The following is a 26,854-nucleotide window of genomic DNA, read 5'->3' as shown; positions in this document are numbered from 1 at the left end:
TAAAAAGCCCAAATCCTAATCATTCTACCTAATCTACTCTATAATTGGACTTGTGCAAAAACTAATCCGTAAAAAATATTTCATGTGAACCATATAAATATATATATCATTGTTTAGGTAGCTATATACATCATTGTCCATATTAATATTAATTATTAGGACCACTAAGTTTTCATTTTTTTTTTAAATTATAGTTTCATGTTAGTCTCCCTGTTCCTTTCTCTGTCTTGTGCGTTGGCAATTTTTTTTCAAATTGGTCTCAAATTTTATTGGTTGGATCTTGATCAATATTGTGCCCAAATTGAATAATCATGGCGCCCTTCAATTATTCTAGAGAAAAAAAATAATATTTTTTTGAAAAAAAATTATATAAGCACCTAATATTAATATAAAAAATTGATACATGTGGATTCAACAAATATATATATATATATATATATATATATATATTCAATGACAGAAAATGATATTATTATGTAAGTCTCAATAAACAGCTTTAATACATTACCTTGAAATAAATTATGTTGTATAAATATGGCTTTATAGTGAAAAATACTTCTATTGTATTTTATTATCTAAGATTAATTTCAAAATATAGTTTGTCAAGTAGCAGTAGCTAGGTCTTGTATGTTATGTATTATGATATTATCTGTTTATATATAAGTTTATGGACTTTAAAAGACATAAATTAAATTTCTAACTAATTTTGAAAACTTTATGATATTGAAACAACTTTCTCATTGTTGTCCTTTCTTGAACAAACGAATAGATAGATAAGACTTATAAGTTTTAAAATAACAACAATGCAACACTTTTAAAGGCCATTTGGTTCGCGGTAATGTAGAAAGATTACCACGTGTTATGTGGTAATCTGAAAATATTACCACCTTTGGCATTGCACCAATGGTAATCTGGATGGTAATATCACATTACAACTTATAAATATTACCAAAAAGATTGTTAATTCTATTACCACCATTGGTGTCTATCTTGGATTACCATGGTAATTTTATAGTTTTTTATATTTTAGCAAATTGATTACCATGACAACTGAACACGACAATAAACTATTTTCGGTAATAAGAGTTCCCAATCAAACATGGTTATATTAAATTACCGTAATATTCCTAACTAATTAACTATATAACATTCCCACTCATAGTACCATGGTAATCTTGTTATGTGGTAATATGTCATTACCATGAACCAAACGGTCTTAGTTTATATAGTCGACATCAAGATGACCAATATTTATTACTATGATATATATGAGTTTGGTTTTAGGATGTGTTTGTTTTGCGAATAGAAATGAGAAAAAAGAGAACATGAATGATAATGTGAACTAGTGGTAATATGATTGAGAATAAAAATTATATTTGGTTGGAAGTATAATTTATTGGGAATGAAAAAAATAAAATAAGATAATATTGTAAAATTACTATTTTACTTTTAATGTAAATAAATAATATTTAAATATTATTTATGATAATTTCTTATTTGGGAGAAGGTTTGCATACCTTATTTACTTAAATTATCATAAAATATTAATTAAATAATTCATTTCAATTGTTATTTTAATTGTTAGGATTTAATATTTTAAATAAATATATAGTTGGTTGTTTTTTTTTAAATAAACAAAAATTTGCTCAAATTTATTCATTTTTAAATAATTTAAATATTATTATTCATTTTAATTCTTATAATTAAATATATAAATTAAATATATTACATTTTAGTTTTCACTTTGTCTCTGTTACCCTCAAATTTAGGGGTAATGGAAGCCAACTCTCAATTCCCTCTAATTGAGGTTCTATTCATTTCTATTCATATGCAAATGGTTATTGGTCGAAGTAGGTGTCTATTCCCATTATGGGGAATTAATAACTCCAATACAAACAAACACTTAATTTTAATTTTTTCATTGAATGGAGGAATGTGATAAAGGAGTGGCATTAATTTCTTTGAAACATATCCAAGAAAGAATTTGGAGAGCTTCTAGACTTTCCTCTAACAAACTTTTTCCGACTTTTTATGCCTCATAAATGTAAGAATTCAAACATACATGTATATATATATATATATAATATTAATTTTTTTAGATGTCTAAATCATATTTAGTAATTAAAATTAAATTATAATAATGTAAAATGAAGAAGAACAACTAAAATGTCAATACCTTTTACTTCACGCAGTCAATACTAAAACTTTTTGGGTTATTTTATGAGTTTAAACTTGTAAATCAACTTTTGAGAAAGTAGGTACATTTTCATATCTGTCATATTATAAAAAATCTAATTTTTTTTAATGTAGATACAAAGAAAATTTCTTTCAAATGGATCACAAAATACAAAAATTTATATCTATATATATATATTTGAAAGGTGTTTTTGGATAAAAATAAATTTATGTGTAAAAAATAATCCGATTTTGCGAGGATATATATAATTCTTCAAAGGTATATATGGTCATTTCCACTTATGAAATTCATGAAAAAATGAGAATATTTTTATTTTTTATATTTTTTTAAAAAATGAGAAACATTGACACCAAACACTATCTAATGTTACGTTTGTGTTTCCAAAGCAATAAATAGAGTGGATAATATTCGAGTCCCCACCAATTCATCACAAGGGCAATTTGGACAATTCATAATATTATTTTATACAAAATAATAATTCTTGCATATTATTCAATTCTCAAGTACAATTGCACATTAATTCTGACTTGAATTTTTATCCTACATAAATCAAACGAATTAATTAAAAAATTGCAAATCACAATAATATATTCAAGTAATTGATTTATGTTATTAATAAGAGTGATGAAATCATACATGACACAACATTATTTGAAAATCAAAATTGATTTCTATTTTTATTTATTTATTTAATAAATGTCCCTTTCTTCATTATAGCTCTTGGCTGATTTACAAGAAGTCAATATTTGAAGTTCTAAGTAGTTGAATTATTTTATCATGTAGAAGGCCCCACTGTGTATATATACATATAATTTAAATATATTACTCTTTTCATTTTTTTTATCAAGTCGGGTTAACGAAATCTCACATACCAATAAATTTAATTATTTCACAAATTTTTATAAAAAAATTTGTTATCTTTTCAAAATTACCCATAATTTATATTTTCACATTTCTCTCTCATATTTAATTTCAAGAAAAAAATTATTAGGGTAATTTTAAAAAAAAATAATAAATGTTTTTTGATGTTGATGTTAGAAAATGACAGATAAGGAACATGGGTTTATGATAGATAAAAAAAAACATTGACTAATAATAATTAAAAAAAATAAAATTTCATCATCTCAAGTGGATAAAGACGTTTTTATGAAGAGAAAGAATAGAAAAAAAAAAATAAACAAATAAAATAGAATAAGTTGAACAAATGAAAATGAAAGGTAATATACTGATATTGAAGATAATTAATAAATAAATGAATTGATATTAATCCAAATTTATTAAAAAACAAAGTAAAATAATATTTTTTTTTAAAGAAAAAATATACTAGATTGAACTAATTAAACTTTGATTTTATGTTTCTATCTACTATTATCTAAAAATAATCCAATTATTAATGATTGTGTGAAACGAAGAAAAGATTTATTGTTTGTGAGATATCATATTGTTCTATAGAGGTTGTTAAAATAAATTGTTTTAATATGTATTTAAAGATAATCTAAATTTTAAATTATTGAATTATTTCATTTTTTTTACCAAATATATTAACTAGATTAGTCATTGACATCATATTTTAGGAGCCCAATTATTATTATTTTTTACATGAATTGATTAATTCAGTCAAATACTCGCTATTTATTTTCATTGTTGAAGTATTTGATTGAGTAGAATATGCAACAACAATCCAATTACATACGTCCAAAAAAGCTAAATTCCTATTTAGAAACCATATTACATATTTTTGATTTTTTATTAATTAAAATTTTAAAAATCATAGACCATCTAAAAGTATTAATAGGGTTTGATGCATTATTAAAATATAAAAATTTTAAAATAATCATTACCACAATAAAAAGTTTAAATAAAATTCAACAATTTGCAAACCCTAAACATGACAAGGATGAAAGAGATAGTCAAATAGTCTAGAGCATTCATGGATGAGGCATTGTAAATGCTCTTATTATTAATACTTTGAACTACCTTGCTTGCATTCATGGAAAACTTATATAAAGCAAACTCAAAAAAAAAAATAAAAATAAAAATAAATAAATAAATAAATAAATAAAAATAAAAGTAAAAAATATGATGAATTATAAAGGATCCTGCAATATATATATATATAACACCAACAACCTCTTAGCCTATTAGTCTTTTGTATAAGATTTTTGTTTCAGAAAGATCAAAGATCAAAACCTATTCAAAATCAAAGCACAGTATTGTTGAGCTTGTGAATGTGCTACACATTAATGCACTTCTTTGCCTTTAATTGATATATATAGATGTGATAAGATTTTAAAGTAGAATTCTACGACCAATGTGGTGAAGAACAGACAAAACTGTTAAAAAAAAGTCAACTAAAATAAAATAAAATAAAATATCAACATATTTTTTTAATTAATATAATATTATTTACTTTAATTACATTAAAAAAGCAAAGGCACCCTATAAATTTTGGCCCTCATCGAACTCTTAAATTTATGAAAAAAATACCAACATATTTATATTAAAATATTAAAAAATTGGGTGCAAATAACCCTATATATATATATGGAATTGTAATATAAAGTTGAAATATTCATGAAAGCAAATAAAAAAAAAAGGGAATTATCATGGACGGCAACTGAGGATCCCTGGTCAAAGCACCTTTGTTTACCATTGAACAAGTCCTCAAATGTCAGGGATGCTACCACCAATCCATTTGTACAGTTGTACAATCTAACTGTTAAGAAAAAAAAAAGACATTTAATTATAATCATCAATTAATTTGATAAATACTTGTTTTTTTCTAAATTATCGTTCCAATAATAATAATCATATTAGCCAACCACTTCTTAATTTATTAATACCGGATATGTTATATAGAGCATTTATGTTTTATTTAAAAAAATAAGTTTAAATCTTAGCTAAAACAAAATAAAGACATAATTATTTTAAAATAATAACTCTATTTCTGTCCATGCTCCTGACATATTTTATTTAAATAAAATCATAATATCCATACTATATATCTTATATTACAGGAAATTTTTATATTTAGTAAAACAAATTTATTACCATAAATTTAAAAATTATTTTCAATTGACCATCAATTTATTGTGAAATTATTTAGTTAATTAAATTGGTCGGAGAATTTTTTTTTATATTTAAGTTTGACTGATTTCCCCGGTACTTTGACAAACTATAGGATTTTAAAAACAATTAAAAAAAAAATAAAAAATAATTTAGAAACTTCCGTTCCGTTGGTCTTTTACAGCAACACTCATTTGACTCCGTTAACCCTACCTTTTCTAGAAACTCTAGACCTCCAGCTGTCTTTCTTGACCCCAAATTAACCATCTTAATTAAATCAATTAATTAAATAATTACTTAATTAGTAATTTAATAACAATCCCTGTCACGTGCTCACCCTCTTCTGTCACGTGCCACACTCCCTCGCAGCCCTCGTTTGACTTCCTTCTCTTTTTCTTATATTAATAAGCACACACCATTCTCTTTCTCCATCTCCATCTCCATCTTCATCCATCCGTCCGTTCACCATGATGACGAATCCAAGCCGTCCGATTCCGATGCGTCTCCTTCTCCTCCTCATCCTCGCCGCCGGCGCCGCCGGCCAGACGAACACCAGCGACACAACGCGCTACACCACCACCTTCAACCCAACCATGGCGATCATCATCGTCGTCCTCATCAGCGCCTTCTTCTTTCTTGGCTTCTTCTCGATCTACATCCGTCAGTGCGGCGGCGGCGGCGGACTCGGCTCCAACGCCGGCGTCAACCCTGTCACCGGCGCCCTCTCTCGCCGTGGCAACGCACAACGAGGCCTTGACCCGGAGGTTCTCTTCACTTTCCCCACCTTCGTCTACTCCGAGGTCAAGGATCACAAGATCGGCAAGGGCTCTCTTGAGTGCGCTGTTTGTTTGAGCGAGTTCGAAGACGATGAATCGCTCCGTCTTCTTCCCAAATGCGATCATGTCTTTCATTCCGATTGCATCGATGCTTGGCTTGCGGCGCACGTCACCTGCCCCGTTTGCCGATCCAATCTCGTCCCCGGCTCCGATCCTGAGCCAATTGAAGCCCCCGCCATCGTCACTGCCGCTCCAGACGAGCCGCCGGAGCACGTGGCGATCGCGGTGGACGGAGATGGAGATCAAGAAACCGATGATCACCGGGAGGAACTAGCCGAGCTGGCGAGGATCGGCAGCGAACAACGAGCCGCACAAGCGCTGAGATCGAAGTCGGTGGCGCGGCCAGTTCGGTTCCCAAGATCCCACTCGACGGGGCACTCGATTCTCCGGCGACCCGGAGAGAATCTCGATCGGTTCACTCTCCGTCTCCCGGAGCACGTCAGGCGGGAGATGGTCGTCGCCGGGCTTCAACGGACCACGAGCAGCCTCGCTTTTCCCGGTGGCGGCGAAGCCAGCGCCCGCCGGGGATACCGCGCCGGCGAGGGGAGTAGCCGAGCCGGCCGGAGCATTCGGCTTGGCCGGTCCGATCGCTGGCCTTCGGTTCTCGCTCGAACTTTATCGGCGCGTTTCACGTCGTGGGGAAACGGGAAACGGGGAGGTGACGGCGAAGGTTCCGTTAAAAAGTTTGACGGCGTTGGTGAGGGTTCCCGTTCCGGTTCCGTTAAATTGAGGATGCCATCCGTTAGGGTTCCGTTTGAGTGCTTAGGTGGCAGTGTTCGGCCTGGTGGGGACCATGAACCGAGTGAGTCACCGACTCAGCCGCTGAGCCGGGTTTAATGGATCTAACCCGGTGAGTCAAATTGGTGACGTGGCGTGGTATTGACCGTTAGATTGGCGGTGTGGTGTACATAGCTATGATTACGATGGTAAAGAGATTTTTGTGGGGTTTTTTTTTTTTGGTGGGGGTTTTTCTTGAACATATCTTGGCCGTTGGATTGGTTCATAGGGTCTCTGATGAATGGTGGATATAAATGGAAAAACCATTTAGTCTAACTTTTTGCCTTTTGTGGGGAATTTTTTATTTAATTATTGTGTTGTGGTAATACAAGAATAAGTTTTTTTTTTTTTTTTTTAAAAAAAAGATATACTTGGTTGTTACTTATTGAGGGAGTTAATTTATGAAAGGGGTCAATTTTAGCTTGTTATATTTTGTTATCTTTTGATTATTTAATTATGTTTTCTTGTTTTATTATCTGTCATAATATCATTTAATATTTTTTTAATTCAATTAAAGAAGTATTTGCTATCGTGGAATTTAGTAAGCGTTAAAGCTTACTAATTCTATATAATCATTCAAGCTTATTTATGATAATTATATTTGATTAAAAATTCTAATAAGTAATCTGATAATGTTTCAATTTTTTCAAAATATTTTTATATCTATAATTTTGAATAAATTTAAATTTAAAGTAAAAAATTTTGGATCAAAATAATTAAATTATAATATTAAAAATCAGTTTTTACGCATTTCTCAAAAACAAAAAAACTTTATATCTAAAATTTGGTTCAAATGGAGAGAGTTAAGATAAAATTAAATTTTTATGGGAAAAAATTAATTATAATACAAAAAATTAAATTTTCGAAGTTGAAGATATTCCGAAAATAATATTATCCAAAATTAATTTTTTTTGTCGAACAATAAAATATGTTGTCTTTGAATTTTTTTTTTTAAACAAAAGACATACTTGTCTAAAAAAAATTTGAAATTATCACCTATTTGGTAATCCAACATAGCCATTTGTTTTGGTGGTAATGAGATTTAACAAATTTCTTAATAATATTTCAAGGTTGGTGATCATAAATTAACATAAATATTACAATTTCACCAATTTAAACGTGATAATTATTTTAAATTACCACGTAACATGCAGTGATGTGAAAATATAACCATAAAGTAATTATAAATTGAGGAAATATTTACCAACAATAGTGGTTGGTGCATATAGCCCTTCTTTAGCCAATAGTGAATGCCCATGTTCACAAATTAACCGAAGCATGTAATGTTTGTTAAGTAGTTGATAACCTCAATTATTGAGTCAAACAAACTCATGCATTATAGGCTCCACCATTTTCATTATCCACCAAATATCTTCAGCTAAACATTGTCCTTGTCATTCATCCAAGCTCAAGTCATGGAAGCTCAAGCTTCTCTTCCACTTCCTAATCACACCATCAAAGAGCTCTCTAAGTCTCAAGCCTTCACCTCCTCCATCCCTTCCTACTACCATGCTTTGCGAAATCCCGACGAAGAGCTCCGGCCGGAGGATTTCACCGATGAAGAGATTCCGGTCATCGACTTCTCATTACTCGTCGGAGGAACGGCAATGGAAAGAGCTGAAGTTATCCACCACCTTTGCATGGCTTGTAGTGAATGGGGCTTCTTCATGGTAATATATATACGAGAACTCACTCGTCTAGTGTTATTTAAACTCACTTGTTATTCTATCTTTTTTAATTTTAATTTCATATAATTTGCTTAAATATTGATTTTTTGTAGTGTATTTATAAAAAATGTAATTTCAATCTATAATTCACAATATATATTTTTTAATTTAAAATGATTTTTTAGTTTTAAAACAATTCACAAGATGCTAATTTGGTAAAACTAGATCAACTTAATTAATAGTCTATACATCACTAGCTACATACTTTGGCCCTAAATTTTTGAAAGTTATGAAAAACAGGTAAAATAATCATGTGTCTTAAGTGATGACTATTAAACAGTTAAAAAGTACAAGATTAAATGAAAAAGAAATAAAATACATTAATCATATTAACCATTTTGAAAATATATGCATGGAAATGATAATTGAGGCATAATATATAGAGACCTTAGTTACCTTTAAAGAGATGATATTGCATCTATGTGTGTATGTAGGTAAATATCACAAAGGTAAAATTGGCTATTTTAATAAAATTTTGTTTGACATTTTACCACGAGAGTAATTTTGCAAATAGTAAGTGTTTTTATTTGTGTAAATACGATACTTGAAAACTATACCATATATATATATATATATATATATATATATATATATATTATCATTTGTGGAAATATATAATAGTTTGTATTGTTTATCAAAATTAATTATTGTTTAGGTTGTGAACCATGGAATACCAAAGAGATTAATGGATGAAACGCTTGATGCTTTCGAGAATTTTTTCAATCAAAATGAAGAAGATAAGAATGAATACCTTGGCAAGCATGTGCTAGATCCAATTAGATTTGGTACTAGCTTCAATACTTCCGTGGATAAAACTAGGTATTGGAGAGACTATCTCAAAGTATTTGTAAATCCAGAGTTTCACTCTCCTGCAAAACCTTCTGGTTTCAGGTAATTAATTGAAAGTTTTACTTTTGGAATTATTAGTTTTAACTAGTTATAAATTAAGTTTTATAATTAGTCTTTAACATATATATTTTTTTATTTCAAACACATTTCATAAATATATTTATGTCATGATTTTATGTTTCTCAGTAAAAATGAAACTATTTAGTTTATTTCCCTGAGTTTAGTAGCAATAGCTAGAAATCTATGAAAAAAATATGATTTTTTTTGGGTCAAAATTCAAAAAAGCACGGTCTTCATAAACTATATTAAAAAAAAGAACATTTCTATCACGAGTGAATACATAAGACTTTTTTTTTTTAACAAAATGAATCTTTTTAAATATGATAGTTGAATTGTTATATAAAATAGTTAAACTAAAATTATATCAACTGAATTATTATGTATGTAACTATCCAAATAATATATATATATATATATATATATATATATATATAATTCTTTGGATGGCAAAAAAGCAATTGGATAACAACAAATTAAATGCATGATTGAAAAGGTTGCCTTTGGTACATAGGAAAATACATAAATTTTCTTAAAAACGTAACACAAGTGAATCACTTTCTCATATTTAATAGATTTTATTTTGAAGGAAAGTAGTTTTGCTATAAAAAAAAATTCCATCAAAATGAGAAAAAGTGATTCCTTTACAAAATGATGGGAAAGTTGGATTCCCTTAAGAAAAGAAAGTGAACCTATTTTAATTTTACCAAAATACTCTCAAACTTTTTTTAAAATTATTTTTCCCTTCGAATTTTTTTTTTAAAAATTATTTAATATTAAAAACATTTTATATTATTATTTTAATATTAACAATTTATTGACAAGTTGATAAGTAGAATAACACAAAGGCAATTATGTCATTATGCTAAAAGATTCCCAAAAATATTTTTCAATACCAAACAGAAATATTATGTTCCAATCAATTTAATTAAATTTTCCAATGCATACCAAACAAAAGAATGTTATTTTTTAAAAAATTACTTTCCCATCAATCAAATTCCATCACAACATTTCCATTGTAAAGCACCAAACACAACTTTAATGTTAACTCTAAAAATATGTTGAAATTTAATTTTACGTCACAATATTTATATTTATTTTTACAACCAAACTGCAATAAATATTTACTTATTATATATCAAATTTTTATAAGATTCAACAATAATTCAAAATGTTATATATTAAAATCCTACGAACTAAACATTTGCAATTGATACATATATATATTTTTTTTTTCTAGAAATATATTATTTGAGTATGCAGCATACACAAGAGAGATCGGAAAAGAGCTACTCAAGGCAATATGGGAGAGCTTGGAACTCAAAACCGAAGATATTGAAGTAGCCTTAGACTTTAGTTCTTGCTTCCAAATCATCGTCGGGAACTTGTACCCTCCATGCCCTCAACCAGAGCTAGCACTCGGTATTCCGGCACACTCTGACCATGGTCTTCTCACCATACTACTTCAAAATGGCATCAATGGCCTCCAAGTGAAGCACAAAGGCAAATGGCTCCATGTCAAGCCTCTCCCAAACTCATTCCTTGTGAACACAGGGGACCACATGGAGGTAATATATTTATTCAACTTTTACTTTTGATCGTCTAGCATCAATGTTGTTAGACATATTAATATATTATCGTGTATATGTATATCTCTAATATTTTTAGGGTTAATGCTTAATAGTGAAGCAGTTAGTGTGATTAACTTGTTTGACTTTAGCTCTAGATAGTTCAGTTTATTTTAAATTTTTACATCGACTTTGGATGTAGGTCTAAACTGAAATATTATAGGCTTGCCATTAATTGTTATAAATTTGATGGTTAGAGCTTGAGATTCATGATTCAGTCTTGATTCAAGCTCAAGCTTGGCCCAACTCAACTCAAGCCGAGGTAGACTAGCGCTTGACACCCTCAATCCTAGTTAGTTAATGTTATAAGATAGATTAATATATATATATATATATATATATATATATATATATATATATATATATATATATATAAAATATAGATCTAATATAAACGAAATTCTTATGCAAGAGGACCAGAGTTCAATCCTCTCTGAATATATGGTTGAGGTGTATTAATAAAAAGTGTGTGTAAATGGGCCGGAATAGCTTGGCCACATTGTCAAATATATATATATATATATATATAAATGATCTGGTAAAATGCACATATATACATTCTTAATTCATATCAAAATATCATCTACACTTATTAATTCAAATTATTGTCACTTATACCTTGCAAAATGTTACTATGATGCATTTTAAAGAATTTAATAATAATTTACTTGGTATATATATATATATATATATATTTCAATCGAGTATATAAGTACACTAATCATATATGGAATATCAGAAATTCGCCATCCTTCATCGAAAGTGACTTTTTTTTCCCGTAAGTATTGAAGATATGTGATAAATTGATATAACCAACATACATGTGAAATAAATTTTTTTTTTAAATAAATATTGTAGATAGTCAGTAATGGGAGGTACAAGAGTGTGCTTCACAGGGCTGAGGTGAATGAAAAAAGTACAAGAATGTCCATAGTCAGTTTAATAGGGCCATCACTTGAGGCCATTGTTGCACCAGCACCACAACTAGTGGACCTTGATCATCACTTGTCATTCAATGCCATGAGGTATAAAGATTTCATGCAGCAACAACAAGCCAACCCACTCAAGGAAAAGTCTATTTTGGATCTACTCAGAGTGAGGGATGATTAATGAGTTTTGGTGAAATACTTTGTTTCATAAGAGTTTTTTCGAGTGCATGTTCGTGTGTATATCAAGTCTTTGCAATGTTGAAACATGTATTTCAATTAATTATGAATTACAGAGATACCTAATAGTAATTAAAACTACAATAATTTGTGGATTTAGAGAGTCCGTTGTAAAATTAAAATGTTATATGTACATATGATTCACTCCCATCATTCGGCCCAAGACCCATGGACCGGCCTAAAGTTGGCCCAAGCCCTTACCAAACCTAGTCCATAGTCAATGTTTGACAAGTCAGTCTAAGCCCAATCTAAACAAACTTTGGATTGAATATATATAGATATTATATTTAAGTGGTGGACTAACCCGTGGCCTGCCCTTTTAGACTTTTTCTAGGTTGATCCAACAGGCCAGCCCAGGATTTGGCTCATTGGATTTATTATTAAGTATTAATAATAAAATTAAAAAATACTACAAATGATTGGTTGATTGAATATTGAGACAAGTTTATCAGACAAGGGAGCTAACTAGCTAAGTAGTTAACAATCATGGGCCAGCCTAATGAGTCTTGTCATGCCAACCAATGACTCCCTCTATGATGCATCTTAAAAGAGGGTTGTATTTTCATGGATCAATCAAGTACATAGAGGTCTTATTTTAAGTTGAATGAAAAAAATACATATGATTGATAAATGAGTAGGTGCCAACCTAGTTGGGATGTTCTCATATCGTAGTGATGCACATCTTTCTCAAGTAAAAATATAATAATGCTAATCAATTAATTAAAATTATTCATTTTTATTTTTATTTTATTTTTTAATTTTTAAATCATCATAAATTTTAATTTAGTAAAGTTAAAGAAAAAAATAACAACGGTTCGATTCGAGGCAAATCCAACAATTGATCTAAAGAACAAAGCCCATGAGCTGGGCTATGGGCTTTATATTTTAAAATTTGAGTTGACACAACCCTGCCCAAACAATTCATGAGGCTTGTCGGATCTAGGCTTAATCTGGATCAAAGCATCAATTTTTTGAGCTGAGCCCGAGACATGATACAAGAGATTGATGGAGATTAATAAATAATAACTTAGAGATTAATAAGTTATAACTTAGATTGAAGAGAACAAATAGAGATATTAAATAAGAGTAAGGGCATGTTTGGATGCGTAATAAATTTTTCCATAGGAATTTTATTCCATAAGATTCAAAGATGATTTCTATGGAAATTACTTCAAGAAAAATTCCTACAAAATGGTGTTTGGATATGTACATGAAAATTTTTCCATAGAATTTTTTTTTTATTTCATCCTTCTCAATTAGATATGTAATGTTAGCTTTGCTTTTTTATTTTTGTCTCTATTTTGTGTTGGCTTTTGTATTTACAAAATACATGCATACATTTTTTCTTTTCCTATGAAAAAGCTGATGAATCTAATTACTTCAACAATAGCATAAAAAAACAGTGAAATTAAAAAGAAATAATCAACACAACGCAACATGCCACAAATCACAATATATATCCAAACAAACATACATATCTACAACAATAACAACACCGGATCTACATCAACCATCACTAACAAAAAAGACCACAAACACAAGATCTCAAACAGAAACCAAAGAACCAAAAAAACATCAACCAATTATTTCATCAGATCCACTAAGATCGCCATAAAAAAAAAATCTAGAGATCATTCAAACTGCATCATATCAACAATTAGGAACAAGAACAAGGATAGCATGGTTTCCAAGTGTCTTACTACTCCGGGTTCATCATGAAGCGAAAAGAACAACGTGCGTCACCGAGGATTAAACTTTCTCAACAGGATTTCTCGTCGAGCTCCTCCGAGGATGATAAATGCTCAAAAACGAAAGCGATTGAGCACCTCCGGGAGGTCGGGGTTTGGAGAGAAAAAACCAGAGCAAAACGAGAGAAAAAGGAATGGAGGAAGAGCAAAGAGATGGCCAACGCGTGGATAGAAGGAATCAAAGGTGAGGACTGGGGTCCGGTGATGCTCGGCAGGGCAGAGAGCGAGGCGATGCTGGAAGTGCGGGGGTGGGAGCGGACTTGGGTTTGGTGCTAAGGTGTTGGGGTCGGAGCCGTCGGAGAAGGTGGAGAAGATTTGGTGAGGGAAAGATGTCTGGGAAGGGGTTGGGGTTGGTTTGGAGAGGAAGAAGGAAGACACGGGAAGTGGAGAGATGCAACCCGAAAAGTAAAGGAAAAAAAAATTTGGGTTCTACCTCTTTTACAAATTACTATGGAATGACATGATTCTATAGTAATTTAATCCTATAAAACTAGTGTCCAAACAGCCTATATTATAATTTTCTATGTAACACTAAATTCCATAGGAATCATTACTATTCCTATAGAATTTAGTGGTACCCAAACAGGCCCTAAAAGTACTAAAAACATGTAGTTGCTCGGTTTTTCATAGCTAATCTTAAAAATAGACAAAAATAAATAATTTGTTGTTATCATTCGGTTTCATCTTCAATTATAAAAAAAATATAGTAATAGTCATCATTTTTGTTTTTAATTATTAAAAAAAAGACTGTTATAGTTTTTAATTAAAAAGAGGACTATAATAGTCATCATTTTTGTCTTTAGCTAAAAAAAAACCATACATGCTGCAAATAAATAATAGATAGACTTATGGTAATGCACCTCATTCGAGAATGACATATACCAATATTAACCAAGTTAATAAAAATAACTTCGATTAATAAAAAATAACTTAGATTGAAGAGAAACAAATAGAGATATTGAATAAAAGTAAGAGTCCAACAAATTTATTTAGTTGTTGGGTTTTTCATAGATAATCTTATATAGATAAAAATTAATAATTTGTTGTTATCGATCATTTTCATCTTAATTAAAATAAAACACGATAATAGTCACCATTTTTTGTTTTAAATTATAAAAAAAATTATAATAGTCTTTAATTAAAAAAAAAAAAGACTGTAATAGTCATCATTTTCGTCTTCAGCTATAAAAAAAACCCGTAAATGTTGTAATTAATAAATAGACTCATCATGCATCTCTTTGGAGAATGACATATACCAATATTGACTAAAAGTTACTAAAAAACAAAAAGCATTTATGTTTGTTTGATAGTTTTCATAGCTTCAATTACTGACACACAAACAAGTACATATACACATGATAGGCTGCGCCATTTTCATCATCCACAATACATCATTGTGAGGTGTCCAGCCCTGTTTGAAGTTCTAAAATGGATGTATAACTCAATATTGAGTTTGTGCAAGAATTACTGTAGCAACGGGGATGCAGAGAATGGCTGTAAACCTCACAGGCTCCATGCGGCCCGCATGGAGACCGTGAGGTTCACTGGAATTTTCGATTTCTGCCAGTACTGTAGCAGCGGTACTGTAGCAATGTTGCTGTAGCAGTGAGAGAATTTCTGAGAATGTCTGTAAACCTCACGGGCTCCATGCGGCCCACATGGACTACTGTAGCATCCCGAATGAGTTACTTAACTCTTCATTCTCTCTTCAATGAATAGGGTATTCTTGAGGTTTCTTGAGAGAAAAAGAAAGGGAGAGAGGGCTACGGGCTAGGGCTTCAACATCCATCAAAGGGGAAGCCTTGAAGACATCCTAGAGCTTTAGATCCGAGCTTGTGAGCTCAAAGAAGAAGAAGTGAAGGTATATTTGTACTCTTCTTCTTCATTCTTGTAAACCTAAGCTAGGGGTTGCAAGAAGGTGGGAAGGTTGCTAGGCCAAGTTGTTTATCATCTTGTTGTGTGTTCTTATTTGCTCAAGAGAGGCTTATTGTATGTTTGTATGCATTGATTAGCTGGATTAAGCTAGGTTGTAGCTTAAGGGAGAAGAAGAACACTGTAGCACTTCCCATACCAATTGAACACTCTAGGTCCTTGTGGTTTCTCTTTGTAGTGAGGAGTTTTTCCCACAAGGATTTTTCCTGAAAAATGATGTGCATTGGTTTTTGAATGAGAATTGTGTATTTGCTTGTCGTTTGATCCAAAGGGGTGAATAGTATTGACTGCCAGGTTTTGTCCGCTGTGTGTTGTATACCCCGGGCTCCCCAACATCTTCAACCAAACTTTGTCCTTATCATGCATCCAAGCTCAAGTCATGGAAGCTCAAGCACCTCTTCCACTTTCTAATGATCATGCCATCAAAGAGCTCACTGAATCTCAAGCCTTCTCCTCCTCCATCCCTTCCAACTACCATGCTTTGCGAAACCCGACGAAGAGCTCCAGCAGGGGGATTTCATCGGCGAAGAGATTCCGGTCATCGGCTTCTCATTACTTGTCGACCACCTTTGCATGGCTTGTCGTCAATGGGGCTTCTTCATGGTAATTAATATACAAGAACTCACTCTTTTAGTGTTAATTGAACTCACTTGTAATTTAACTTTAAGCAAAGCTTTTTCTAATTCATATAATTCGTTTAAATATTGATTTTTTTGTTGTATTTTCAATGTTCAATAAAAATGTAATTTCAATATATGATGTACAATACATTTTTTTTAAATATTTTTTTAAGTTTTAAAATAAGTCACAAGATTCTAATTTGGTGAAAGTAAATAAACTAATTAGTAGTCTATATATCACTATGTACTTTGGCTTTAGTAAGTAATTATGAAAAATAGGTAAAATAATCATGTGTCCTAAGTGATGACTATTAAACAGGTAACACGTTCAAGATTAAATTGAAAAAGAAATAAAATACAATTAATCATATTAAACATTTTAAAGTATATACATATATGTATGAAAATGATCATTGAGGCATAATATAGCTTTACTTGCAAAGAGGTGGTATCTACTATCTATGTGTGTATGTGTGTAAATATCACATAGGTGAAAGTGGCTTTTTTATAGAATTTTGTTTGATTTTTACCACAAGAGTAATTTTGCAAATAGTAAGTTTTTTTATTTGTCTAAATATGATATTTGTGAATTATATTTAATTTGTGTAAATATATAATAATTAATATTACTTATCAAAATTAATTATTGTTTAGGTTGTGAACCATGAAATACCAAAGAGATTAATGAATGAAATGCTTTATGCTTTTGAGAAAATTTTTAAACAGAGTGAAGAAGAGAAGAATGAATACATTAATAAGCATGTACTCAATCCAATAAGATTTGGTACTAGTACCAATAATCATGAGGACAAAATTAGGTATTGGAGAGATTATCTCAAAGTGGTCATAAATCCAAAGTTTCATTATCCTGCAAAACCTTTCAGTTTCAGGTAATTAATTAAAATATTTTATTTTTAAAATTATCTATTTTGACTTATCATGAATTATGTTTAGTGATTAATCATTAACTTATCTATTTTTTTTTTCAAAGGCATTTTATAGATATATTTATATGTCCATCATCATAGTTGATATTTTGTTTCTTGGTCAAATGAATCTATTTGTTTCATTTATCTATACTTAGTATCATTACCTAGAACTCTATACCAAAAGTGTGGATCAGCTTTTTTTTTTCAAATAAAAAAAAACATGATCTTTTATAAAATATAAATACATCAAACTTTTTTTAACCAATCAATCTTTTGTATCTCAAATTATTATGCGATTTAGCAATAATTTCAGATCTTACACGTTAAGATATTACAAATTAAACATTTGAAATTGATAAAAACATATTATCTATATATATATATATATATATATATATATTTTATTAGAAATACACTATTTGAGTACGCTGCATACACAAGAAAAATGGGCAAAGAGTTACTCAAGGCAAATGGGAAAGTCTAGAACTCAAAACCGAAGACATTGAAGTAGCCTTAGACATTAAATCATGCTTCCAAATCATCATCGGAAACTTCTACCCTTCATGTCCCCAACCAGAGCTAGCACTCGGCCTTTTGCCACACTCTGACCATGGCCTTCTCACCATACTACTTCAAAATGGTATCAACGGCCTCCAAGTGAAGCACAACAACAAATGGCTCCATATCAAGCCTCTTCCCAATTCATTCCTCGTCAACATAGGGGATCAAATGGAGGTAATATATTTATTAAACTTTTACTATTGATCATCTCGCATCAATGTTGTTTGATATATTAATATATTAATATATTAATATATTATCATATGTATTCCTTGCTAATATATATATATACATTTACGGTCACTTAATAATGGAGTGGTTTGTGTGGATTGGTTTGTTTGAGTACTTAAGCTTGAAATAGCTTAGTTTATTTTAAATTATAACATTAGGGTATTATATACATATGTTTTAATTCTTTGAACGTAGATCAAAACTAAAATATTATAAGTTGCTTTGGATTTATTATAAATTTAATGGGCAGAGCACAAATTTCATGGTTCAAGCTTGATTCAAGCTCAAGCTTAACCATAACCAATTAATGTTGAAAGACGGACTTCTTACATGTTTAGATATTGTATTGAAAATATGATAGAGACTCAAGCGTACGTGGTGATCAAGTAGTAAAGTGTGCGTGAAAGTAGGGTATCGCTTTACATGGAAGATTGCGATTACTAGTACTGACCCTAATCGCGAAAATTAGCCTAATCGAAGTTAGGATATTGTGCAAAAGAAGTAGAAAACAAAAGCAAAAAAATACAAAATAAAGGAGTAGAGTAATCAGGAGAAGAAGCGATGTCCAAGCGTAGCATCCCTCTAGGATTTGTTAAGTAAAGGACAAAGGTTGTTTTAATTATGCAATCCATATTGAACCGAGAGATCCCTGAATTATACTAAACCTCTCTTGCAAGGGTGAATAGTAACTGAATCAGTAAGTGCTGATACAGACACCACACAATGGCATAACACTCTGTGAAATCTCAATATGAGTCAAAAAAAATTTCTTAAATAGGTAATCCTTCTTGCAAAGAGATTACCCCTAATCCGAATTGAGAATAGAGATGCGACTTCTTCTAAAATCTATTGCACATGATTGCAAAAAAGTGCGGAAATAACTTGTTAACTAACTTGGAAGGATTGAGGGAGAAGAATTTTTTAAAGTACCCCATTGCTAGGCTTATGCACAATCTCTTCTAATCACGGCATGTCTATGCTAGGTGGATATTTCTACTCGTCACAAAGCACGTGGAATAGGATAACTAGGACTTTCGCCACGATAGCAATCAAGCAATACAAACACTCAATTAGATTCAAATAACATAGATTGAAATTAAGAAACAAAATAAATCTCAAAGATCTACAACCAATGCCAAAAAAGATAAAACCCTAGAGTTCAACTATGCCCAAATATCTACAAAATTAGCCCTCTATTAAAAGAGAGCAACAATCCAATCCAAATGAAATAAAATACATGCATAGAATAATAAAACTCCCCCAAAGCTCGCGATCTCCTTGGATGGATGAAGTTCTTTGAAGATTCCCCGATATCATCATTAAGATCTCTCCACAAATGGCACCCTTGAAGCTTTGAACCTTTGTATAATCTCCCTCTCTTGCCTTTTTCCCTCAGACAAGATATGCAATGGAATGCCCCAAATTGCCATCCAAAGGGCTGCCAGAGAATAGAGAAGAAGATCCCCCAAAAGTCATAAATTCTGGGCTTTTATAACTAAAAAATCGGGGTTCTTACGGTCATAAGAGGTCCTTACGACTAGAAACTTACAGTTGTAACAGTGCATGTAATAGTGATTTACTACTGTACTATAAATAGTACACTGCCCGTAATAGCACCCGTAAGCCCGACCATAAGTCACTCTATATGTCTTCATTTTAGTATAAATATGAAATAGAAGTGAATTAAACACCAAACTCAATCATATATTCAACAATTACATACAAAATGCTATAAATAATAATAATTAAATATTTTCATTCAAGCACTTATCAAAATGTAATTATACAGAACATAAATTTAATTCAAATCAAGTGATAAAATGCATATACACCTCTTAAATCACATCAAAATATCATCCACACTCGTAAATTCAAACTATAGTCATTTTAATCTTTTGAGATTTTACTAGAATGAATTTTAAATAAATTATTATTTACTTAGTATATTCCTAATAAATTGTATGTAAATATATATTGCACTCGAGCACACAAAATACACTAAACATATGGCACATCAAAAACACATCCTCCTCTATATAAAGTGCACTTTTTCTTCCTAAATGAACATACATACCTAGAAATAAATTGATAAAACCAACATACATGTGAAACATATTTTTTTTTTCTTCAATAAATGTTATAGTTAGTGAGCAATGGGAGGTACAAGAGTGTGCTTCACAGAGCAGAGGTGAATGGAAAAAGTACAAGAATGTCCATAGCCACTATAATAGGACCATCACATGAGGCCATTGTTGCACCATCACCACAACTAGTGGAACATGATCATCACTTGGCATTCAATGGCATGAGATATAAAGATTTTTTGGAGCAACAACAATCCAGCGCACTCAAGGAAAAATCTATTTTGGGCCTACTTAGAGTGAGAGATGACTAATGAGCTTTGTTGAATTACTTTGGTTCTTAAGTTTATTTGAGTACATGTATGTGTGTGCATGTTGTTGTTGTTGTCATCGTTGTCACCGTTGTTGTTGTTGTTGTTGTTGTTGTTGTTGTTGTTGTTATTGTTGATGTTGTTATTAATTTAATTAAAACTTGCAAATCATCTCACAATTTTTTCATGCTTATTCTTATAAAATTTGAAAAATACTAGAAAAAAGAGCTTATATTAAAGAGAAATAATGTCATTTGTTCGAGGGGACAGTAAAACATTCATTTATCAAATTAATTGAGTTATAATAAAATAAAAATTAATTAAGATAAAAATTAATGAATAAAAAACAAAAAATAGGACAATACACCAAAATGGTCCAAAATTTGAAAGAGAAAGGATAGGCAAAAATCTTACGCAGAAAGAGAAATTTGGGAATTTTTTTAAGGAAAATCTCACAAAACTATACCATTGATTTATCTCTTTATCAATTCGGATATTGCTGTTTGAGTTTTGGCACCTTAATACCATATAATCTAAACTGTTTGTAAATAAGTACCAAAACACTTAATCTCGTTAATACTTGCTAATGTGGTATAAAAATAAGCTTGCATTGAAGGTTACAATCATTGTATTGTATGATGATGCAAACAATGAAAATGCAAAAAATAAAATAAAAAAGCTTAAAAAAAAATTAAAAAAAGACATAAATAAAATAAACTAAAGACCAATGATGCACCATACGCCATCTATGAACAAGATTCCCAATTAAGTGGAAGTGAAGCATTATATTTTCCTTTATTACTCGCTATTAGAATGGAACAAAAATGTGTATTTTTGAACAAATTAATCTAAATAAATAACATAATGAAGTTATTTTAGGTTGTTATTGTGGGACCGCACATAGTTGGATAATTAATTTTCAGTATGTACACAAGCTCCTAATATATATAACGTTTGTCGTTTTTATTAAAAAAATTGTCTTTAGCTTGAGATCAAATGGTGCATTTGAAATGCTTGATACTTTTGAGAAATTTTTCAATCAAACAGAAGAAGAGAAGAATTAATACCTTGGCAAGCATGTGCTAGAACCAATTAGATTTGGTACTAGCTTCAATACTTTCGTGGACAAAACTAAGTATTGGAGAGCCTATCTCAAAATATTTGTGAATCTAGAGTTTAACTCTCCTACAAAAATTTATGGTTTCAAGTAATTAATCGAAAGGTTTTACTTTTGGAATTATCTGTTTTGACTAATCATAAATTAATTTTAATGATTAATCTTTAGCATATATATGTTTTTATTTCAAACACATTATTTTATAGATAGATTTTGTCATAATTTTGTGTTTCTTAGTAACATGAAACTATTTAGTTTATTTATTTAAATTTGTATCAATATCTAGAAAATCTAAAAAAAAGATATGACTTTTTTTTTTTTTATCAAAATTCAAAAATTATGGTCTTTATAAACTATAAAAAAAATTACACTTGTATCACGAGTGAATACATAAGACTTTTGTTTATTACAAAATGAATCTTATAAATATGATGGTTGAATTAGGATATATATATATATATATATACCTGTCTAGATTGTAAAAGAATAATTGGATAACAACAAAAAGCAGGATTAAGTTAATTTTAACTTTAAAAATATGTTGTCATTTAATTTTACGTCATAATATTTATATTTTTGTTTTACATCTAAAATGCAATAAATCTTTACATATTATATATATCAGATTCTTATATGATTCAACAATAATTTGAAATGCTATATATTAAAATCCTATGAACTAAACATTTGCAATTGATAAAAAGAATTTTATTATATATATTCTTTTTTATAGAAATACACTATTTGAGTACGCAGTATACACAAGAGAGATGGGTAAAGAGCTACTCTCAAGGCAATATGGGAGAGCTTAGAACTCAAAACTGAAGACTTCAAAGTAGCCTTAGACTTTAGTTCTTGCCTCCAAATCATTGTTAGGAACTTTTACCCTCCGTACCCACAATCGGAGCTAGCACTCGGCATTTCGGCACACTCTGACCATGGCCTTCTCACCATACTACTTCAAAATGGCATCAATAGCCTCCAAGTGAAGCACAAAAGGAAATGGCATCATGTCCTCTTAGCTTAGGTGTTTGGCTTGACTCAAACATAAATTGCTGGATAAGAGAGGTTTTCGCCAAATCTCTCATTACTACTGTCTCCTGGTTTATTTGGAAAGATCTTTATGCCTTAGTCTTTCAGAGATAGACTCCAAATCTGCACCTTATCCCTCGTCATGCTTGGGCTCTTACTTTGGAGATCTTTAATGCCATAGGATTTAACAAAAGGGAGATCTCTAAACCTTTATCCACCCCTTTCATGATTCTCATTAACACAGATGCGTCTTGGGATCCTGAATCTAAGGAGTGTAGCTTCCATTTTATTATACACACTAATCAAAATCAAATTCTCTTGGCAGGATCCGCGGGTGTTAACTCAAATTCCTCTCTTGATGAGGAACTCAAAGCTATTTAGCTAGCTCTAGACAAATGTGTTCAAGAATGTTGGATTCCTTAGTGCCATCCATGTGATTAAAGACTTCTCCAAGACTCCAACGTTGTTGCTTGAAGATTTGCTACCAGTGTTCATCATATCAATTCAACCCTTCAAAAGATGGGCTAACTTTGCTTTTAAAGCCATCTCCCGCCCTGATAATAGAATTGCCGATCTGCTTGCGAACTTTGGTCATCAAAATCCTCTGATTTCTTTTTCATTCGGGTCTCAATCATCCCCGTTGGCTCGAAGACACCTGTAATGAGTTTCAGCTTCACTTCTAATTGTTCTTCCCCTGTTTTTCTTTGTATTTTTTTCTTCTTTTTTAGTTCTTGTAACTCCCTTAGCTAAAAAAAGGCTCTCCTAAACTCATTCCTTGTCAACACAATTGATTACATGGAGGTGATATATTTATTGAACTTTTACTTTTGATAGTCTAGCATCAATGTTGTTAGATATGTTAATATATTGTCATATATATATATATATATATATGTATCTCTAACATTTTTAGGGTTAATGCTTACTAGTGGAGGGGTTGGTGTGATTAGCTTGTTTGACTTTAGTATGAAATAGTTCAGTTTATTTTTTATTATAATATCGACTTTGGATGTAGATACAAACTGAAATATTATAGGCAAGGCTTATGCCCGTATAGATGCCCGTAAGGACCATCCAGAGAAGCTTACGACCACAATGTACGCCGGTAAGAGAAATCGCAAGAAGCAGACAATGAAGCTACAGTCCAGCTCTTACTGCCATAGGCTGGATCGTAACATATTCACTAGACCTTACGGATGAGGCTTACGGCTGTAAGCATTTCCATAAGGCTCATGACTATCTTCTCCAGCTCCCTTATGGCCTTGCCCTTACTCCCATAAGCAGCTCGTAAGCAGTCGGGTATAAATAGAACTTAAGAGGATTTATAGGGCATCATCTATTCTATCTCTTTATTCTTTGGGGGCGATTCTTGGAGGCGAGATTGAGGAAGGAAAGGGTCGAATCTCCAAGACCTTAGGCAAGATTTGGAGAGGGATTTGGCCCGGCATTGAAGGGGATTGGAGATCGTAGCCGTCAAGCTCATCTTGGCGGTGCACGTGGAGTCTACCTCGGTGACTCTCCATCCTAGGGATTGACAAGGGGGTTTTCATGGATCCTATGTTTACATTTAATCTTCGTATCTTGAATGCTTGCCCTCCATTAATGGAGGGCTAATTTGTAGATGTTTAGGTATAGTTAAACTCTAGGGTTTATATTTTCTGGCTTTGGTTGTTGGATCTCTTATGCTTTAATTGATTTCTCCTTTGTAATCATATTTATTTAAGTCTAATTGTGTGAATGGATGCTTGATTGCTATCAAGGCTAAAGCCCTAGCCCTCATATCGTGTATTACTATGTGACGAGAAAAAATTTTCACCTAGCGTAGACTTACCGCAATTCAAGAGGATAGTGGGTGCCCTCTGGTTAGGGTATGTACGAGACTTTGTCTCCCACAATCCTTTTGAGTGGGTTGATGATAATCTCCGTTCTCTTTGCAATCATGTGGAATTGATTTTGGGAGAAATCACATTTATACTCTGTATTCGGATTATGGACAATCTCGCTTTAGAGGGAGACTATCTCCTAAAGAGATTGTCATTAACCCGTAATAAAGTTTTATAGAGTGTTAATGCGATTATGTGGATGAATGTATCAGTTTTGCACCGATTAAGTTACACTTCGCCTAAGAAATCAAGGTTTTGTATGCTTCTGAAAACCTTTCCGTTCAGATAGGATTGCATGCTTAAACAACCATTGTCCTGTACTCCATGACCCTGGAGGATGCTATTCCCGGACATCATTCTCTTCCTTGAATTCTCTCTTGTGATTTTCCCATATTTTTTTAGTTTTCTTTTGCTTTTGTTTTCACATACTTCACTTACTTCATTAGGCTAATTTTCTGATTTAGAGTTATTATTAGTATTCACCTCCTTTCCTGTGGACCGACACTTTGCACTTGAAACATACTTTATTACGCAATCGACACGTACACTTGCATGTGTCCATATCACTACGGTTACCCACCTCCAACTTTGTGTGACTACATTACCGAAACTTTTACAATTGTGTCCATGGATGAAGTACTAACAACTCGACGCTCAATTTTTTCTATTCTCCTTGACAATTTGGCGTGTACTTAGTCGCGAAGGCAAAATCAGGCAAACAACCATTGCACTGATGTTTCCTTTGAAATTAGTGATTGGGTTTTCTTACGACTCCAACCATACCGATAGACTACATTGGCCCATTGCAAGGCATACCAAGCTCATGTGACGTTTCTACGAAACATACCAAATTTTGGAGTGTATTGGGTTAATAGTCTGCCATTTGGATCTCCCGCCTTATGTCAAAGTGCACAATGTCTTTCATGTATCTTAATTGAAGCGATGTAAAGGTGATCCAATAGAATAATAGTGTATAAGGCTTGATGAGTTTATTAACCAACAATCGGTGCTTAAGCCCACAACTATCCAAGCCACATGGATAATAATTCTGCAGGGGCGCCCAGTTCAACAACTATTCATTGAATGGGCTAATCAACCCATTTATGATTCAACCTAGGAATAAATGCATGAGTTCCTTCACGACTATTGATAGGGACGCAAGTGTATGCACTAATCGTGTAATAAATGTGCGTAAGTGCAAAGTGTTGGTCCACAGGGAAGAAAGCGAATATTAGTAATAACTCTAAACTCGAAAAATACCCTAAATGATTGAATATTGTATGTGTGAATAATAGTAAGAAAATATAAGAAAATAATAGGAGAGAAGTTAAGGAAGAAAGTGATGTTCGGGCATAGCATTCCTCTAGGGTTATAAAGTACAGGACAAAGGTTGTTTAAACATGTAATTTTATTTGAACCAAAAGATTTCTAGAATTATACTCAATCTCGATTTCTCAGGCGAAGAGTAACTGAATAGGTGTAGAGCTGATACAGACATCCACACAATCGCATTAACACTCTATGAAATTTTATTGTGGACTAATGACAATCTCTTAAGTAGATAATCTCCCCCCTGTAGAGAAAGATTATCCCTAATTCGAATACAGAGTAGAAATATGGTTTCTCCTAAAATTCACTCCATATGATTGCAAAGAGCATGGAGCTTATCTCTAACCCACTCTAAAGGATTGTGGGAGACAAAGTCTCTGAAGTATCCTAACGAGAGGTGTACCCGGTTTCCTCTCGAATTGTGGCAAGTGTATGCTAGATCAGAATTTGTTCTCGTCATGTAGCTATACCAAATATGCTAGCTAGGGCTTTCGCCTCGCTAGTAACCAAGCAATCAATCACACAATTAGACTCAAATAGATGAGATTGCAAATAATAAAATAATTAAAGCTCCAAAGATTCAACAACCAATATCAAGATATAAACTCTAAAGTTCTACTATGCCCAAACATCTACAAATTAGCCCTCCATTAATGGAGGGCAAGCATTTAAAATACAAATAATGGGAGAAAACATGAAAGCCATGAAAACCCCCTTCTCAATTGCATCGATGAAGAATTACAGGAGAAACCCTAGGAAAGCTTCCACGCATGCCGC

General features: G+C 31.6%; 2 protein-coding genes across 2 annotated transcripts; both read left to right on the top strand.

The window, feature by feature from the left end:
• The first annotated feature begins 5,683 nt into the window (after positions 1 to 5,683).
• LOC120281601 (E3 ubiquitin-protein ligase ATL31-like) lies at positions 5,684 to 7,152 on the top strand. The gene has a single exon (XM_039288282.1). It carries the CDS (start codon positions 5,731 to 5,733, stop codon positions 6,934 to 6,936), a length of 1,206 nt encoding a protein of 401 aa, XP_039144216.1. The 5' UTR covers positions 5,684 to 5,730; the 3' UTR covers positions 6,937 to 7,152.
• A 1,078-nt stretch (positions 7,153 to 8,230) lies between these two features.
• LOC120281931 (protein DMR6-LIKE OXYGENASE 1-like) lies at positions 8,231 to 12,353 on the top strand. The gene is made up of 4 exons (XM_039288623.1): positions 8,231 to 8,546; positions 9,259 to 9,494; positions 10,750 to 11,077; positions 11,996 to 12,353. Exons 1-4 carry the CDS (start codon positions 8,292 to 8,294, stop codon positions 12,245 to 12,247), a joined length of 1,071 nt encoding a protein of 356 aa, XP_039144557.1. The 5' UTR covers positions 8,231 to 8,291; the 3' UTR covers positions 12,248 to 12,353.
• Positions 12,354 to 26,854: the final 14,501 nt, after the last annotated feature.

This window comes from Dioscorea cayenensis, chromosome 18, assembly GCF_009730915.1.
Source record: "Dioscorea cayenensis subsp. rotundata cultivar TDr96_F1 chromosome 18, TDr96_F1_v2_PseudoChromosome.rev07_lg8_w22 25.fasta, whole genome shotgun sequence".
Taxonomy (NCBI): Eukaryota; Viridiplantae; Streptophyta; class Magnoliopsida; order Dioscoreales; family Dioscoreaceae; genus Dioscorea; species Dioscorea cayenensis.
This window is presented reverse-complemented; position numbering and strand designations above follow the sequence as displayed.